General features: G+C 44.7%; 1 protein-coding gene across 2 annotated transcripts in view; it reads right to left on the bottom strand.

Annotated features, from left to right (window-relative positions):
• The window catches only part of IGSF3 (immunoglobulin superfamily, member 3), a 146,790-nt gene that overhangs the window by 9,160 nt on the left and 120,137 nt on the right, over window positions 1-17,493 (bottom strand). For both annotated transcript variants that reach the window (XM_006874804.1, XM_006874803.1), the window contains exons 8-9: window positions 6,085-6,495; window positions 322-729 (exon numbers count right to left, since the gene is read on the bottom strand). In XM_006874804.1, coding sequence (XP_006874866.1) covers window positions 322-729; window positions 6,085-6,495 — 819 coding nt within the window. The remainder of the gene's footprint in view (window positions 1-321; window positions 730-6,084; window positions 6,496-17,493) is intronic.

Raw genomic sequence — 17,493 nt, forward strand, 5'->3', positions numbered from 1 at the left:
ACCCAGCCCATTAAAATCCATTGCCAATGAGTCAATTCCAACTCACAGTGACTCTATAGGACAGATCTGCTTCAGAGTCTCCAAGGCCATAAATCGTTACAGAATCAAGACTGCCACATCTTTCTCCCATGGAGCAGATAGTGGATTTGAACTGCTGACCTATAGGTTAGCGGCAAAGCACTTAACGACTTTTTCACTAGGGTTCCTTTTGTACCCAAGGACTGCTGATTAATAAATAGTCATCTTATCCAGAGCATAAAAACTTAACCCTTAAAACAAAAATACTCAAGAGGGTGGGAAGTTGGGGACAATAACCCTCACCTGGTCGCATCACTGTGACAGCTGTCTGCCCAGAAGTGTCCTCTGCTCGTTTATACCACATGCCGCTGGGGCTGGGCAGCCACTCCTCCACGCGGCAGTTGTATGTTCCACTGTCCTGCACAGCCACATTCTGGATGAAGAGCCGGTACACACCAGAGGAGGGGCTTTCCAAATGCAGCCTCCCCTTCAGATTGTTCTTGGCTGCCTGTTCTCCGTAGTGGAAGGTGGCGTCCCGGCTCAGGCGGGCGACTGTCTCCTGCTCTGGGTGGTTGGGTTTCCACACGAACCACTCCACCATGAACTGGGAGGTCGTGCTGGTGCGGTTCAGAACTGTGCACTCCAGCTGTACCTGTTGGGTCTCCAGCACCGACAGGTTCCCCTGGGCTTGGCTGAGCTTCAGGCGGCTGTCTGGAACAGTGAGGAACGAGATTCAGTGACAAGACAACAGTAAGCCCTGAATGCACATGCTTTATAAGCACAGGTGAACCAGTGCTGTGGGTAACCAAGTGCTTTCCAGATACAGAGGGACAGCAGTCCAGACTCATTTAGAAGAAACAGTTCTCAGACGGGGCTCCATAAACACTCCCAGTTCCTGGATCATGTGTCTGGAATGCTTAGGTTTCAAGGAGTTCAGTGTTATGGTAACTGCTGCCCCCAAGTCATAAGTCTCTCCTATAGAGATGCTCAGTGGGGAACAAGCATCACCTGTGTATGTCTACACAGCCCAATATGACAACAAGCCCTGAAGCATGAAGTGTGTGTCAGACTCGTAGGGGTGGACCTGTGGGTTATGCTGTAGGATAAGCACTGGACTGTTAGCTGCAAGGTCAGTAGTTCAAACCTCAGAAATCCTATACAGGTCGCTTGAGTCAGAACCGACTGGATGAGACTTAATAACACCGGCAATAAATAAGGAAGAACTGGAGAGGAAAGCCAATTTACCAGACTCTCAGAAAGTGGGCCCTGAGAATTATACTTATTACTTCCCTTTAAAAAAAAATGTAAAAGCTGGTTCCCTCTCAAGGTGGGAACAAAATATCAAGTTAAAGATTAATTACCAAAGAAAGTGGATGGCTTGAAAACTCAGTCAAGCAGATTCTCCAACATCTACAAAGTGTCGATACAGATGGCATAATTTTTGTGTGTGTGTGTGTATTCTCACAAAAGGCCCCCAGTGAGACTATATGGACCAGAAAGATGACACAGTATGGAGTTGTGTGTACACAGGGGGGCCCAAGTTTGAGGGGAGGGGCACTTTCCTTTCACTTTTTACTCTCCATACTTCAGTTCTGTATGTTTTACAATCCATATGATATTTTTGGATTTATAAAATAAATAATAATAATAATGATAATAAAATAACGTATATTTTAAATGAACAAATTTCCCACAAAACCAAACCAATGGTCATTACGCTGATTCAGACTCACAGCGATTGTACATAAAGTTTCCAAGACTGTAAATCTTGATGGGAACAAACCACCTCATTTTTCTCCTGAGGAGCAGCTGGTGGTTTGAAATGCAGACCTTAAATTTTAGTATCCCAAAAGTTAAGAGTGTTATCAGGGAGCTTCAAAATGTTGGTGGATAAAGGAAATTAAAATAATGAAAAATTTCCACAAACTTTTTGAAGGCCCTTTGTGTGTGTGTGTGTGTGTGTGTGTGTGTGTGTGTGTGTGTCTGTGTGTGTGTGTGTGTGTGTGTCTGGGTGTGTGTGTGTGTGTGTCTGGGTGGAGGGCAGAAAGGGAACAGACAAGGGAGGGGGTTAACTCTGCTTATCTCTGGTAAGAAAGATTTTCTTCTCTGTGCATTCTTGTATTTTCCAAAAACTCTTCAGGAATATGCGCTTTCATTTAAAAAAAAAAAAAAAAGGAAAAAGCACTAAAACAGAAAAAGTACCCCAAAAAACAAAAAATTCCTACACAATAAACACACAACCCAAAACTCAAGAGAAATGTGTTGTTTTAATTAGTGTCCTACAAGTTTTCTGTTGATTGTGCAAACATTCATCATAAACAGAGATTTCACTATAAATGTGTTTTGACAAGGATTTCTTTTTCTAACACTCCTCTTTTGTTGTCTCAGTTAGCTTAATGTAAGTCTGTAGATGGGGAAATCCCCTCAATAAATTTAGGACTGACAAAGAATCTACTCAAGGAGTCTTGGCAGTGCAGTGTGTTGAGCACTGGGCTGCTAACTACAAAGTTCAAGGTTCAAACCCTCCAGCCACTCTACAGAGGAAAAATGAGACTGTGCCCATAAAAATTTACAGTCTCAGAAACCCAAGGGAGCAGTTGTCCTCTGCCCTGTAGGGCACAATGAGTCAGAATGCCCTTGATGGCACTGAATCCACGGGGGGTGCAATGGTTTCCTCTGGCTACTGACCTAAAACTTGGAGGCTGAACTCACCCAGTGGTACTGTGTGAGAAAGACGTTACTTCTATAAAGACTGCAGCAAAGCAAACCCCACACAGCACTTCTACTCCCAAACAAGAGTCGGAATTGACTTGATAGAGGAACAGAGTTTGTGTTTTTTTTTCTTTTTTATTTATCTTTTCATTTTGGTACAAATGAGGAAAGGGGAAGGGCAGGCAGTGGCTAAAGAGAAAATTGGATGTGGGAGACATCTTTTTTCTTCTTCTTCTTCTAGGATTGAAAATAATCACAACCAAAAACAGAGAGGAAGAATAGAAACCACTTGTGGGCCTGTTCACAACATTCTGTTTCCTAAAGCTCCAAGAGATGGCCTACATCAGGACTGAATTCCCCCAAACCACACTGATTGTTATCAACCCTAGTTATGTAGGGTTTCTGAGACACTAAATCTTTATGGGAGCAGACGGCCTCGTTTTTTTCCTGTAAAGCAGCATGTAACTTGGAACCCGCTGACCTTGCAGTTAGCAGTCCAATGCCTAACCACAGTGTCAACCTGGGCTGGAAATACCTGCAGGGACCAGCAGAATGTCACTCACCAATACAAATGTCACCCTGAGAAACCTCTGTACTGGGGCGGATTTAGAAAGACGCAATTCTCAGACAAAGGAGGAGAGCAGGCCCAGTGTACTCAGCATGTGGAACACTGTGGTCAGGTGCCAGTGACTTCCTGAAGGAACCCCCTGAGACACAGCAGTGAGGATACAGTGGTGAAAATAACTAAGTCCCTGCACTCACTCACTCACTCACAGAGCTTATAGTCTAGAGGAAATGAACGGAGAAGTAAACAGAATGTCAGCTAGAGATAAGCAGATGGGAAACGCAGATACAGAGTGCGGTTGCTATGTGTCATTGTGTTGATTCCTCCTCACAGAGACCCCATGTAACAAAGGACCACTGCCCCACTGAGCTAGATTCCTAGGCTGTAATCTTTACGGGAGCAGATCACCAGATCTTGTTTCCCATGGAGCTGCTGGTGGGTTTGATCTTTCTTTAACAGCCAAATTCTTTTATGTTTTTAAAGTTTTTCTTGCCGATTTGAGTAAAGGTTTACAGAGCAGATCATTAGGTCTACATTCAACAAATCATACACTGTTTCATCTCAATGATTGCAGTCCCCTCCTCCATATAACAAGTTATCTCACTTCCTCCCTGGTCCTCTGGTTTCTAGTCTACCCTCCTTCCTTCCCCACCCTTCTGGACTTTGTCCTTAGCTAAATGCTGCTCTTTTGAACTTGAGTGGCTGACCATTCCATAGTGCACATACCTTACTAGGGTTGTTGTTCCTCCTATCTGCTTATTCACAGCTTGGCTGAAAATTGGGCCACAATTCCAGACTGAAGGCCACAATTCCAGACAGTCTCACATTTCTCCAGTCTCTTTCTGACCTGTATGTCAGTCTTTGTTTTGTTTTGTAATTTTGAGTTTTGTTCCACATTTTCTAGAGGCCAAACTCTTAACCATTATACCACCAGGACCTGTTAAAGAGTGCTTGGTTGGTGGTGGTGATGTGCTGTGGAGTCAGTTCAACTCATAGCAACCCTGTATAGGGTTTCTGAGGCTGTAAATCTTTACGGAAGCAGAAAGTCTCATCTTTCTACTGCAGAATTGCTGGTAGTCTCGAACTGCTGACCTTGAGGATAGCAGCCCGACTCATAACCACTACACTACCAGAGCTCTTTAAAGAGTGCCTACAGGTTCATTTTAGTTAAGATAATCAAGAAATGCCTCTTAAAGGAATAGCAAAATAATGAATATCTCTTGTCAGTATGTTCTAGGCTGAAGGCACAAATAAATACAAAGGCCCTGGGAGTAGGAGATTCAAAGAAAGCAACCATTTGTCCCTTCATTCAGCCACGCTCTATCAGGGGGGCCACGCTAGTGGCTGAAGACACAAAGACACAGACCTGTTCTCCAAGTGCTTACAGTGTGGTATGCAATGGAAGAATACACGTAACAGCTCTAAAACTGTGTATTTTATAAAGACCCCTAGTGGTATGGGGGAAGTCAGGGTGGACGTCCTGGAAGTGATACTGACAAATAAAGACATACTCCCTTTATTATGTTTGGTTTTGCTGCCCCTAAAAATTTGTGTTTTTCACAAATTGAAGGTCAGTGGCAAACCTGCATCCAGGAAGTCTACCAGCACCACTGTCAAATAGAATGTGCTCACTTTGTGACTCTGCATCATATTTTGGTAATTCTCACAATATATTTCAAATTTTCTCATAATACTGCACACTCGACAGACTATGGTATAGGGCAGACATAACTTTATAATGTGCTTTTGGGACATCAAAAATTCCAGGTGACTCACTTTATTGCAACATGCATTTTACTGCGGTGGTCTGGAACTGAACGTGCAATGTCTCCAAGGTATGCCTGCAGGTGGGGCAGGGGAGAGATGCATTCCAGACACAGTGGACAGCGTAAACAAAAGTGACATGAGTCGGGATGGTTGCAGAGCAGCCCTGCAGTTGACAGGAAGTGTAGGCAGTGACAAAGTGTCAGGCCCGCGAGAGTGAAGAACAGAGAGGACACTTCAGCTGTGTTCTGTGAGGAGAAGCTGAAAGGGTTCCAAGGATCTTTAAGAAGAAAGGGAGACAGTGCCCTTCACCTATTAGAAAGCAAGCAACCCAAACTTCTCTTGGGTTGTTCCAGGAACATATCTAAAGCCTGAGAGAAATTATAGGGAAGTGAGCTTCTTCCACATAAGGAAAAACTCAACCACCAGAACTGCTGGGGTCGTTAAGTTCCCTTTTCTGTGGAAACGTTCCAGCAGAGGAAGGGGACCATCTGTTAGGGAGCTGCAGAGGATGGGCTGCACGCACAGGGTTCTCGGAGGGCAGAGGAGGGCTGATTCCATTTGGGGAGACAAGGAGGGCTTACCCTTACTGGGGATGTGAGATATGGAAGAAGGTGGAAGCAGACATAGGAAATCTTGTAGAAATCATAGGTGTGGAACTGAGCTGGTGCCAGCCTGAGGCCCAAGGTGCAAACTAAAAACCGAGAGGGAGGTACAGGAGTGGCCACCAGTCCTGCCTCATGGCATCTTGCTAACCACAGCTGCCCTCTCAGGCCTCCTCGCTGGAGAAGAGGCTGAAAATTACAGCAGAGTCCAGTATACTCCTGAATGTGGCGTCCGCATCTGGACCAAGCACCAGTAAAGGCGGAAATCCCAGAATGCACTAGGATGATGGTGTATGAACCTGTACTAGATTTGCTAATATAGACCTTGCAGACGGTCTCATCAGGTGGGCCCAACTAGGGCCTTTGGCATTCTTTGCATCAACTCCCCACACAAATGATGGCCATGCCCTCTGCTCTTACCTGGCTGCTTCACTGTGACTTCTGTGCGCCCAGAAACCTCCTCTGCTAGCTTGTACCAGGCATAGTTGGGGCTTAGCAGCCACTCCTCCACATGACAATAGTAGCTGCCGCTGTCGCTGACCTCAGCTCTCTGGACAGTGAGGCTGAACAGGCCCCCAGACATGTGCCTCTCGAACTGAAGCCGTCCTCGCAGGCTCTCCTCCTCAGCGTAGGTGCCGTACTCGAACGCAGAATTGTGTGTGGTTTTGAGAATAAGCTTGCCATCAGCGTCCGAAGGCTTGTGCACATACCAGAGCACAGCAAAGTGGGAGTTCTGGCTGGTCTGGGACTTGACTGAGCAGTTCAGCTGAATGGGCCTGTTCTCCACCAGGGTGAGGGTCCGCTTGGACTTGCTCACCTGTAGCTTTGTCACTGCGAAGGAAAGGGTGGGAACAGCTCAGCAGAATGATAGCACGTTCCTTGGACAAGTGGCCCTTCCCAAGCCCCACTTCCAAGATCCAAACCCAAGCACAATTGGCAAGGGCTTAACGGTGACTAGATTCCTCCAAAACACACTGGCGTGAGGAGATCGACATGGAGCTGCTTTCACGCCAGAGCACCCTCCTGTCTTCTGCAGCACCCCTGCCTTATTTAAGCCCTCATCTTCCCTCCTACTTCCTGCCTGTGCGCTTGGTCACCATGTAGCCTACAGGGTAACTCAGATAAAACAAAACTGACCACATCATTTCCTTGCTATGAAAGCTTTAATGCCTCCCAACTGCCTATAGAATACAGAGAAAGCAATTCCTTTTCACAGCAGAGTCCCTTTATGATCTGGACCTCAAGTAACAGTCTACACTCCTTCCAGAACTTTCTACTCAAGTCCCCCAACCTCTGGTTCCTGCGTCCTCTCTGCTTGTCTACATCTGCCATCTCCCCTTACCACCCCATCTCTATTCACCCTGTAGTTCCCACTCCTTGCTCCCATCCTACTGGGCTCAATGGCCTGCCTTGTGCTTTCAATCAGCAACCTCGATCCTCTCTCTATATATAGTGTCACTGTCTGTTCACCAGGCTGTTTTCCTGATCTCTCTCTTCCACACTATATTGCATGCTCCCAAGGGTAGAGACCAAGCTTTTATCCCATTCAATCAGCCAATATTTTACAAAGTACCTATTCTGTGCCCCACATGGTGCCCCATGCAGGGGATACCATAAAGAGTAAGGCAGAGTCCCAGACCCAGCGGAAATACTCATCACCTCAGTCTCCGAGTCTAGCGCAGTGCCTGGACTTTGGGAAGTGTCTGATGGATGCTTACTGAAACATACGAGGGCGTAAGTATATGAATTAGAGAGTCAGTGACTGATTAGAGAGTGGTGAAGGAGTATGAGGGAGTTTCAAAAGCTCATGGAAGAATGGAATGAGAAGATACTAGAATTTTCCCACAAACTTTTTGAAGCCCTCTTGTATGTAGGGGTGGCTGATAACTGCTATGCAGCTGGCCCCTCACTCACAGTGACCATATGCATACTGAGCAAAACAATGCCTGGTCCTGTGTCCTCCCCATAATTGTGGGTGTTGTTGTTGTTAAGTGTCGTCGAGTCAGTTCCAACTCATAGTGAGCCTACATAGGATTTCCAAGGAGAGGCTGGTGAGGTTGAACTGCCAACCTTGCCATTCAAACCGACCTTGCAGTCCAAGCGCATTAACCCGCAGCACCACACTAGAACTCCATAATTGTGGGTGCAATCATTGAAATCCAAAGGTTCCCACTGGCTGATTTTCAGCAGATCACCAGGCCTTTCTCCCTAGTCTTTCTTAGTCTGAAACCTATTAAGCATCGTAGTAACATGTAAGACTCCATTGACAGATGGGTGGTGGTTTCATATGAGATGCATTGGCCTGGAATTGAGCCTGGGTCTCCCACAAGGAAGGTGAGAATTTTACTACTGAACCACCAAAACCCTACTGAAGAAATAGGGTAGCAAGTAACTAGAGGATGCTGGTGTGGGGTCCTGCGGGAAGAGAGTGTAAGAAGGCTGAGATGACAAGCAAAGGGACAGAACAGAGCCAATTCCAGTCTTCTCTGTCCCTCCATATCCTGCTCTGGAAATTAACCAAGTGCCTTCCTACCTGCTACTAATGACTCAATTCACCTTTAAGGTGGCAAGAAGCCAAGGTCTCATGAAATATATTTTATGAAGATAATTTGAGATCTCACTGACTTCATCATGATCATACTTAGGTTCAGTTTTCCTTTATCCAGACTCTTCCCTGCTAAACCCAAACCCACCCCATAGTCATCAAGTCCATTCCGGCTTGCAGAGATCCTGTATAGGGCTTCTGAGATTAACTCTTAATGGGAACAGAAAGCCTTATGTTTGTTCCACAAAGCTGCTGTTGGGTTTGAACAGCGGACCTTGAGGTCAGCAGTCCAGTGTTATCCTACAGTGCCATCATGGCTCCCTTCATTCAGGTGAGGGAGAGGCGGGGGAGACTCTAAATTCCTTTCAGAGAACTGAGAGTAAAGCCCTCCTTCAATCTCCACCCCTTCCTCTCTTTACACTTAGCTTTTCAGGCATACAGGCCAGATCACTCACCAGGCACGAAAGAGACACAGGTCAAGAACCAAGAACAGACTACACACAGGGAGAGCATGGGGCAGCCTGTGAGTCTCCACCCTCTGCCTTCAGTTCTAGTTCTGAAGGACCAAGAGCTGCTCCAGACCTGGTACTCTCCTGCCTGGGACTCACTCTGAGCCTGGTGTGGAAAGACAGCACCCAGGATTGAGTCCCACAAACCAAGGCACATGGACCTCTGGGAACCCACCGACTGCCACCTGGCACCCCTGGAAACACAGAACAAATGTTTGGAAGGGCAGCAAGGATTTAGCATGCTAAGGTACGGCAGGTCCAAGTACCTTACACCATGACTGCAAAAGCAAGTTGGAGGGCACCTTGTCCATCTTATGGCCAATCTGGTAACAGTCTCTTTCTCTAAGACTGTTGAATTCACATACCCACAAAACCCTACAAGACAAAGCAGAACTGCTCCAGAGCGTTTCCAAGGTTGGAAATCTTTACAGAAGCAGACTGCCAGAGCCTTCGCCCATGGCTGGTAGGCTCTAACTACGAACACTATGGTGAACACCTCAGCATTTAACCACTGCGCCACCAGAGCTCTTACACATGCCTGTAGAGCTTCTCATCAAGAACACACCAAGCATCCATTTGTGAGGGAGAGCCCTGGTGGCGCTGCAGGAGGAGCACTGGACTGCTAACTGCAAGGTCAGCAGTTCAAACCCACCAGTCACTCCTCAGAAACCTTACACAGAGTCACTAAGTCAAAATGGACTCGACCACACTTAACAACAGCCGGTGTTCCATGAGCCCACCCTTCCAGTCTCCTCTTTTTTGTTTTAAGAAGTCTAGCCTTCTGCCTCTCCCTTCCTGAATCATGGGTAGCCCTTTAGGGCACACTCAGAATCTAAGGCAAGGTTTAGCTTTAAGCACCCAAACTCAAGAAACTAGATTCGCATTAGCTTGCCAGTCTTCTGAATCAGATTCCCGTAATACTTGAAACAACCAGCTCCCTTTTTCATTCCTTCCCAGCCCAATCCACAACATGCAAATGATATCTATATCAGTGTATGTGACACCATCTGAATTCTCTGGTTCTTGGCCAAAGGGGGTGGGGGGGACCTGGGTTGAAGAGTAGAAAGAGCTTTAAAATGTATTATTAATTGGGGCCAGATTATTTTTTGCAACTGTTACTAAGGAAACCTCAATTGCTATAGTAACTGCATATGTTAAACTGGAATCCTATAACTCAACTTCAATTCAGTCACATGGTCCAAGAGCAAAAATCCAAGCAAGAACGGTTTCAAAGCATTTCCTTTTTTTCTGCTTCTTCTTCCTACGTCAAAATATTGTGAAGTGTTGAGAAGCTTGAAAGAAGAGAGGCAGTTTTGAAATTTGAAGCATGTCTGACAGGTGGGCAAGGGGGCAGCTCTCAGTTCTATGTGTGGAATTTCAAGGGTAGGGAGAACCTTTTCAGAAACCCACTTCTAATTAGGACACAGGATACATTCCTGCCACAATACTGCCCTGGGCGGTATGCGGGCGGGCCTGTGGGCGTCACCTTCTTCCCCAGAAAGGGGACAGCCCCATCAGGTCCCTTGGTAATATAGTTGTATTCATCTGTAAAATGAGAATGCTGATAGTATCTCATAGGAGTATTGTGAAGATCAAAAGTCAAAACCCATAGAAAGAGTTAAGCACAGAGCCTGGCATATAATGCACACTCAATAGTTCTAACTATTCCTGTTCCCTTTTGATTTCTGTGCCTGGTCCCAAGATAGACAACTGTCTAGTAAGTAGCCATCAGAGATGCCTGAATGTGCTGGCTGTAGGCCAGCAGCAGGGGCAGTACCTGAGGGCCCGTCAGAAAGGCAGACTCCCAGGCCCACCCCAGACCATTTTAATGAGCTCCCCAGGGATGTGTGAACATTGTAAAGCCTGAGAAGCCTGTAGTTGGTTGGGTGAGTGACTGACTGGGCACAGAGGGCAATAAATGCAGAGTGGAAGAAAAGATGCTCAGGGAAGGTACCTGGTCAATTCAATTCCCAACAGTGAATCAGCAGCAGGGGGAAAGAATCAAGGGGAGGCAGGAAGAAGGGTCATAGCGGATTTGGGCGGTGGGGGGATACCCCACCTTGAAGAGGTGCCTCTAGCTCATGCCAGGGGGTGTCTTCTATACCTTGGGACCCCCTAGAGTCAGGCTGCACCCTGCTTGAGGGTGTGGCTCTTTCTGCATCTCAAGTGTGCCCTTCCTGGGTTCCTGATCAAAATGTGAAGGTTTTTTTTTAATAGGGGGTGGATAATATGTAATAGTGTTTTCAGTAAAGGTTTACAAAGCAATTTAGCTTCCATTCAACATTCCATTCTACACAAACTTATTCAGGGCCATTAGTCAAGCTTCACAATAATAAATGTTCTCATGATTTCTTTTCTGCTTGTTCCATTTCCACTAATCTACTTTCTCTGCCCTTTCCCATTCTCAGGTAGCCCTAGTAGCACAGTGAGTTATGCATTGAAAGGTTAACTGAAAGGTCCAGTGGTTCAAACCCACCAGCTGCTCCCTAAGAGAAAGAGGAAGCTGTCTGCTTCTGTAAAGATATAGTCTTGGAAACAGACTCCATGGTACTTCAAAACAACAACAATACAGGTCCTGATGAGTCAGGAACAACTTGAAAACAGTGGGTGTGATTTGGGCTGGTTAAACCTCATTTTGGTTTTAAATCACTGACAGTTAGGTCTCATATAGGTGATTTTTACCAACAAGGTGACACCCAAGGATTAGTTTCAGTTTGAGATTCGAGAAGGAGCTTTTACGGGTCCTTTGATCCATCATTTTTCCCATTCCTATTAGTGTTCTCAATCACCTAAATTTGAAAAAATTCAGGTCTGTACAGGTTTTGCTTTGTCAGACATGACTGAACCACTTCAAACCAAATTAAAGCTGTGAAACAAATGACTAGACGGATGACTTAATATATATGTGCGATTCTCTATATGTGTGCAAATGACTTGCAATTAGATACTAACTAAAGGGTGAATGCTTGAGAGTACCTCAGGACAAAGGCCTGACAATTGACTTTCTTAAGATCAGAGGCACTGAAATTCCTCTAGAACACAGTGCTCCTCTGACACACATGAGTTGGAGTTGACTCAACTGCAACCGGGTAGCCTTTCATTGGAAGTATAAAAAAATCTAAAGGAAAAGTGATTTATTCTGATTGTGACAGGGAGCGCACAGTTTAAGGAAGCATGTAATTACTCCACTCATTGCTAATTAGTAGATTCCAAGTCACACTGACCCTGTAAGGACAATGTAACACTGCCCGACAGGTTTCTAAGGTCATGATCTTTGCAGAAGCAGCCTGCCACATCTTCCTCCCATGGAGAGGCTGGTGGGTTCTACCCAGGAAGCTCTAGGTTGGTAGCCACGCACATAACCAGTGCACCACTTAACCGGTGGTTAAGTGCAGGATGTTCAACAGGCATAGAAGGAGTATGAAACTGCCTCAGGCAGAGCAGCAGCTGAGCAAAATTGAGTGAGGCAGTCTCTACATCAGGTTTTAGGGAAAGAGTAAGAAGTCTGGTGTGGCGAATGAAGTTAGCATGGTCAGCTGGAGCCAGGTTTCAAAGGGTCTGGAGTTTGCACTTGATTCTGACCACTAGTGGTTCTCAGGGTGTGACCCATGCATCTGCAGCATCAGCAAGACTTGGGCATTTGTTCGAAGTTAGTGAATCCGAAACTCGGCAGGAGGGGGCCAGTAACTTGGGTTTTCACTCTCCCTCCAGGTGATTCTGAGGCATGCTGAAGTTTGAGACTTCACTGGTATGGGGGTGAGGTGGCTGCTGGCATCTCTGGACAGCAGCTTCGGTGCTGTAGTGTGAGCTAGCAGGCGAGGGATGGAGGCAGGGAGGGAGCAGAGGGAGAGGTGGTTCTTTAAGACAAATTCACTGCTGTGAAGCTGATTCCTACTTTTGGTGGCTTCACAGCAGAACTGAGCTCTATAGGGTTGTCAATGGCTATTTTTGGGCAACTATATTGCCAAGGCTTTCTTCCAAAGTACTTATGAGTGGACTTAAACTACCAACCTATGGTTAGCAACTGAGTGTGCTGACCATTTGCACCAATTAAAGATGCAGTAAAATCCGGAACCTGTCAGAGAAGAAATATCTCAAATATTTCCTATTGAAACAGGCAATAGCAAAGTGGCAAGACTTCTTCACCCTATGAAAAGTAGAAAACTTTCAAGTCCCAGACAAACAAGGTCATCCTGTTGCATTGTGGCTCTCACAGGTCTCCCAGTATACGGCAGTAATGTCAGGGGAGAGGGAGCCTGTGGCAGGGTAGGAGAGTTTTTTCAAAGTGAGAGAAGCAGTAAGCTAAGAGCCTGGAAAGAACACAGGGATAGCTGCTGGGGACGGCCTCCCATTCCTGAGAAGGAGATGCAAAGGTGCCAGTTAAGTCGGCCAGCTGCCACTCCTTGGAGTCTCTGCACCCTTCACATTGGCTCCCTGCTTGCCTCTCTCCCTGGGTCATTTCCTGTATCTCGGTCCCAAATAATCTCCTTCCCAGGCTATTATAATCGATCTCCATGGGAGGCTCCCTGCCCATAGCCTCAGCCACAGCCCGAGAGCTTCTCCAGATCTATGAAGAGTGGCATGTTAGAAATTCCTGGGCAGATCTTTGGTTGTCACACTGAGGGTGGGAATCCAGGAAAGCAGATGCCATGAAGCTGAAACTGATTCCTAGTGACCCTCTGTGTGTCAGAGCAGAACTGTGCTCCATAGGGTTTACAATGGCTGATTGCTTGGAAGTTGATAGTCAGGCCTTTCTTCCAAGGTGCCTCTAGATGGACTCAAACCCTTTTGAGCACATTAACAGCTTGCACCACCCTGAGTGAAGAAGAGGCATGTATTTAATGGAGTAGAACTAATGAGAGATATAAAGCCCTATCTGAGGCAGCTCAATGCAACTCTGCCTTGTGTTCTATGTGTCTTTCAAATGACACTCACTGGGTGGAAAATCTGTTTATAATTATCCCAGACTGGAATCTAGTTCACATTTCATTTCAGTATAAATACAACAAATTAAAACAAAACCCAAAAAAGCCATGGATTTCAAATATACCAAGTAAAGAGGGGAAGATTTTCCTTTCTTTTGTTCGGAACTGCAGGAAGAGTTGCTCAGGAATTGGGAAAATCCCATCTCAGATGGCAGCGCTGCCTGTGGCACCTAAGTCCCTGACATAGTTAATTGTGTGTGGTTTAAGTGAGCGGGGATCGTGGTAGCTTCTGAAGCACCTCTGCTGGCTGCTGCCTTGGATCCCGTTATTACCATGCTAATGTGGCTGTCCCCACGCACTTGTTTTTGTTGGTGGTGCCATCGAGTTGATTCTGATTCACAGTGACCCTGTGCACAACAGAACCAAATACTGCCCCACCCTGCACCATCCTCACAGTTGTGACCCTTGAGCCCACTGCTGCTGCCACTGTGCCAGTCCATTGAGTTGATGATTTTCCTTTGTGCTGACCACTCATTTGATCCCTCCTGATATTATGTCTGAGGTGTGAGAGATGAAGTCTCACCATTCTGGCTTCTAAGGAGCATTCTAGCTCTATTTCTTCCAATACAGATTTGTTTGTTCTTCTAGCAATCCATGGAACTTATAATATTCTTCTCCAACACCATACCTCAAATTAATCAATTCTTCTGCAGTCTTCCTTTTTCACTATCCAACTTTCACATGCATTTCACATGAGGCTATTGAAAATACATGGTGTGGGTCAGGTGCATTTTAGTCCTCAAACTCACATCTTTGCTCTTGAACACTTTAAAGAGGTATTGTGAAGCAGATTTGCCTAATGCAAATACATCACTTGATTTCTTCACTACAGCTTCCATGAGTGGACCGTGGATGCATGCAAAATGAAGTCCTTGACAACTTCAACCTTTTCTCTATTTATTATGACACCATTTAGTGAGCCACTTTGAGGATTTTTTGTTTGCTTTACATTGAGTTGTGTCTCATACTAAGTGCTGTGGTCTCTGATCTTCCTCAGTAAGTAGTTTAAGACCTTTTCACTTCTAGCAAGCAAGGGTGTATCCTCTGCATAGCATTTTGCAGGTTGTTAGTGAGTCTTCCTCCAATCCTGATGCCACTTTCTTCTTCATATAATCCAGCTTTCCAATTATTTGATCAGTATACAGATTGAATAAGTATGGTGAAGGAATACAATTCTGGTACATATCTTTCCTGATTTGAAACCATTCGGTATATTCCCTTGTTCTGTTCTAACGACTGTCTCTTGCTCTACAAACAATTTATCATGAACACAATGAAGTGTTCTGGAATAACCATTCTTTGCAATGTTAGTTATTGTTTGTCAAGATCTACAAAGTCAGAAGTTTTTGCATAGTCAATAAAGCAGAGGTAAACATTTTTCTGGCATTCCCTGCTTTCAGCCAAGATTCACGTGGTATCAGTAAAAATAGCCCTAGTTTTATGTCCTCTTCTGAATCCAGCTTGAATTTTGGCAGTTCCCTGTCAATGTACTGCTGCAGCCATTTCTGAATTACCAAAATTTTACTTGGGTGTGATAATGTCTGATGATTTCCACATTCTGTTGGGTCACCTCTCTTTGGAATAGGCACAAACACGGATCTCTTCCAATTGGGTGGCCAGGTGTTGTTGTTGTTATGCGCCGTGGAGTCGGTTCTGTACAGGGTTTCCGAGGCTGTAAATCTTTACGGGAGCAGAAAGCCTCATCTTTCTCCCATGGATCAGCTAGTAGTTTCGAACTGCTGACCTTGTGGTTCGCAGCCTGATTCGTAACCACTACGGCCAGGTAGTGGTCTTTCAAATTTCTTGGCATAGCTGAGTGAGCACCTCTAGTGCTACATCAATTTGTTGAAAGATTTCAAATTGTATTCCATCAATTCCTGGAGTCTTGTTTTCTGCAAATTCCTTCAGTGCAGCTTGGACTTCTTCCTTCAGTACCATTGGTTCTTAATCACATGCTACCTCTTGAAATGACTGAACACCAACCATTACTTTTGGGTACAGTGACTCTGTGTATAGCTTCCATTTTCTTTTGATGCTTTCTGCATCACTCAGTATTTTGCCCATAGAATCCTTTAATATTGCAAGTCAAGGCTTGAACTTTTTCTTCAGTTCTTTCAGCTTGAAAAATGCTGAGTACGTTGTTTCCTTTTGGTTTTTTAATTCTAAGTCTGCACATTTCATTATAGACTTTGTCTTCTGGAGCTGCCCTTTGAAATTTTCTGCTCAGTTCTTTCACTTGCTTTAGCATCTCCATGCTGGAAAGCGAGTTTTAGAATCTCTTCTGACGTACAGTTTGGTCTTTTTCTTCTTTTTTGTCTTCTTAATGATTTTTTGCTTTCTTCCTGTACGATGTTCTTGATGTCATCCCATAACTCTTTGGTCTTCAGTCATTAGTATCTAACGCAACAAATCTGTTCTTGAGATAATCTCTAAATTCAGGTGGGATATGCTCAATGTTATATATATTTTTTTCAATGTCATATTTTGAGTCTTGTAGACTTGTTTTAATTTTCTTTAGCTTTACCCTTAACTTGCATATGAGCCAATGATGGTCTGGTTCCACAGTCTGGCCCTAACCTTGTTTTGACTGATATTATTGAACTTTTCTACCATCTCTTCCCACAGATATAGTCAACTTGATTCCTGTGTATTCCTTCTGGTGAAGTTCAGGAATATAATTGCTTTTTATGTTGTTGGCAATGTATTTACAATGAATATGTACTTGGCCTTGCAAAATTCTATTATGAGATCTTCTTCAGAATTATTTCTAGCACCAAGGCCATATTGTCAAACTACTGATCCTTCTTCTTGCTTTCTAACCTTTTCATTCCAATCAACAGTAACTATCAACGCATCTTGATTACATGTTTAATCAGTTTCAAAGTGAAGAAGTTGGTAGAAATCTTCAATTTCATCATCACTGGTTTTAGTGGTTGGTTATGTAAATTTGAATAATAATGGTATAAACTGGTCTTCCTTGTATACGTATGAGTATTATCCTATCACAGACAGCATTATACTTTAAGACAGATCTTGAAAAGCTCTTTTTGATGATGAATGCTATGCCATTCCTCTTGAATTTGTCATTCCAGGCAAAGTAAGTCGTATGATTATCCTATTCAAAATGATCAATACCAGTCCATTTCAGCTCACTAATACCTGGGATATCAATCTTATGCATTCCATTTCATTTAGATAACTTCTAATTTTCCTAGGCGCTGTGGGCTAATGTGTCAGACTGCAAAGTCATTGCTCACCAACTGATCCTTGGAAACCCTATACAGGGTCGCTATGGGTAGGAATTGATTCAATGGCACTTCATAACAATAACAATTTTCCTAGGCTTATAGTCCATATATTCCATGTTCCATTTATTAATGGATGTTAGTAGCTGTTTCTGCTCATTTTGAATTTTGCCCCATCTGCAAATAAATGGAAGTCCTGCAAGTTCCATTCGCATCATCATGGTCAACTGTACTGTGAGTAGCCAGTTCTTCCCCAGTCATTTTTTAAGTGGCTTCCAACCTGTGGGGCTCATCTTCCAGCACTACATCTGACAATATTCTGGTGCGAGTCATCATGTTTCCATCTTCCTTCATTGTATCTGACACTGTGCCACTGTTATTCATAAGGCCTTCAGTGGATAAACATTCAGGAACAGTCTGCCTCTTTTTCATCTTCATCTGTCTTAGTTTGGAAGCTCCATTGAAACCTGGACACCATGCGTGAACCTTCTGGTATTCAAAATTCCGGTGGCACAGCTTCCTGCACCAACCACAGCAACACACAA

This window comes from Chrysochloris asiatica, unplaced genomic scaffold, assembly GCF_000296735.1.
Source record: "Chrysochloris asiatica unplaced genomic scaffold, ChrAsi1.0 scaffold00302, whole genome shotgun sequence".
In the NCBI taxonomy this organism is placed as follows: Eukaryota; Metazoa; Chordata; class Mammalia; order Afrosoricida; family Chrysochloridae; genus Chrysochloris; species Chrysochloris asiatica.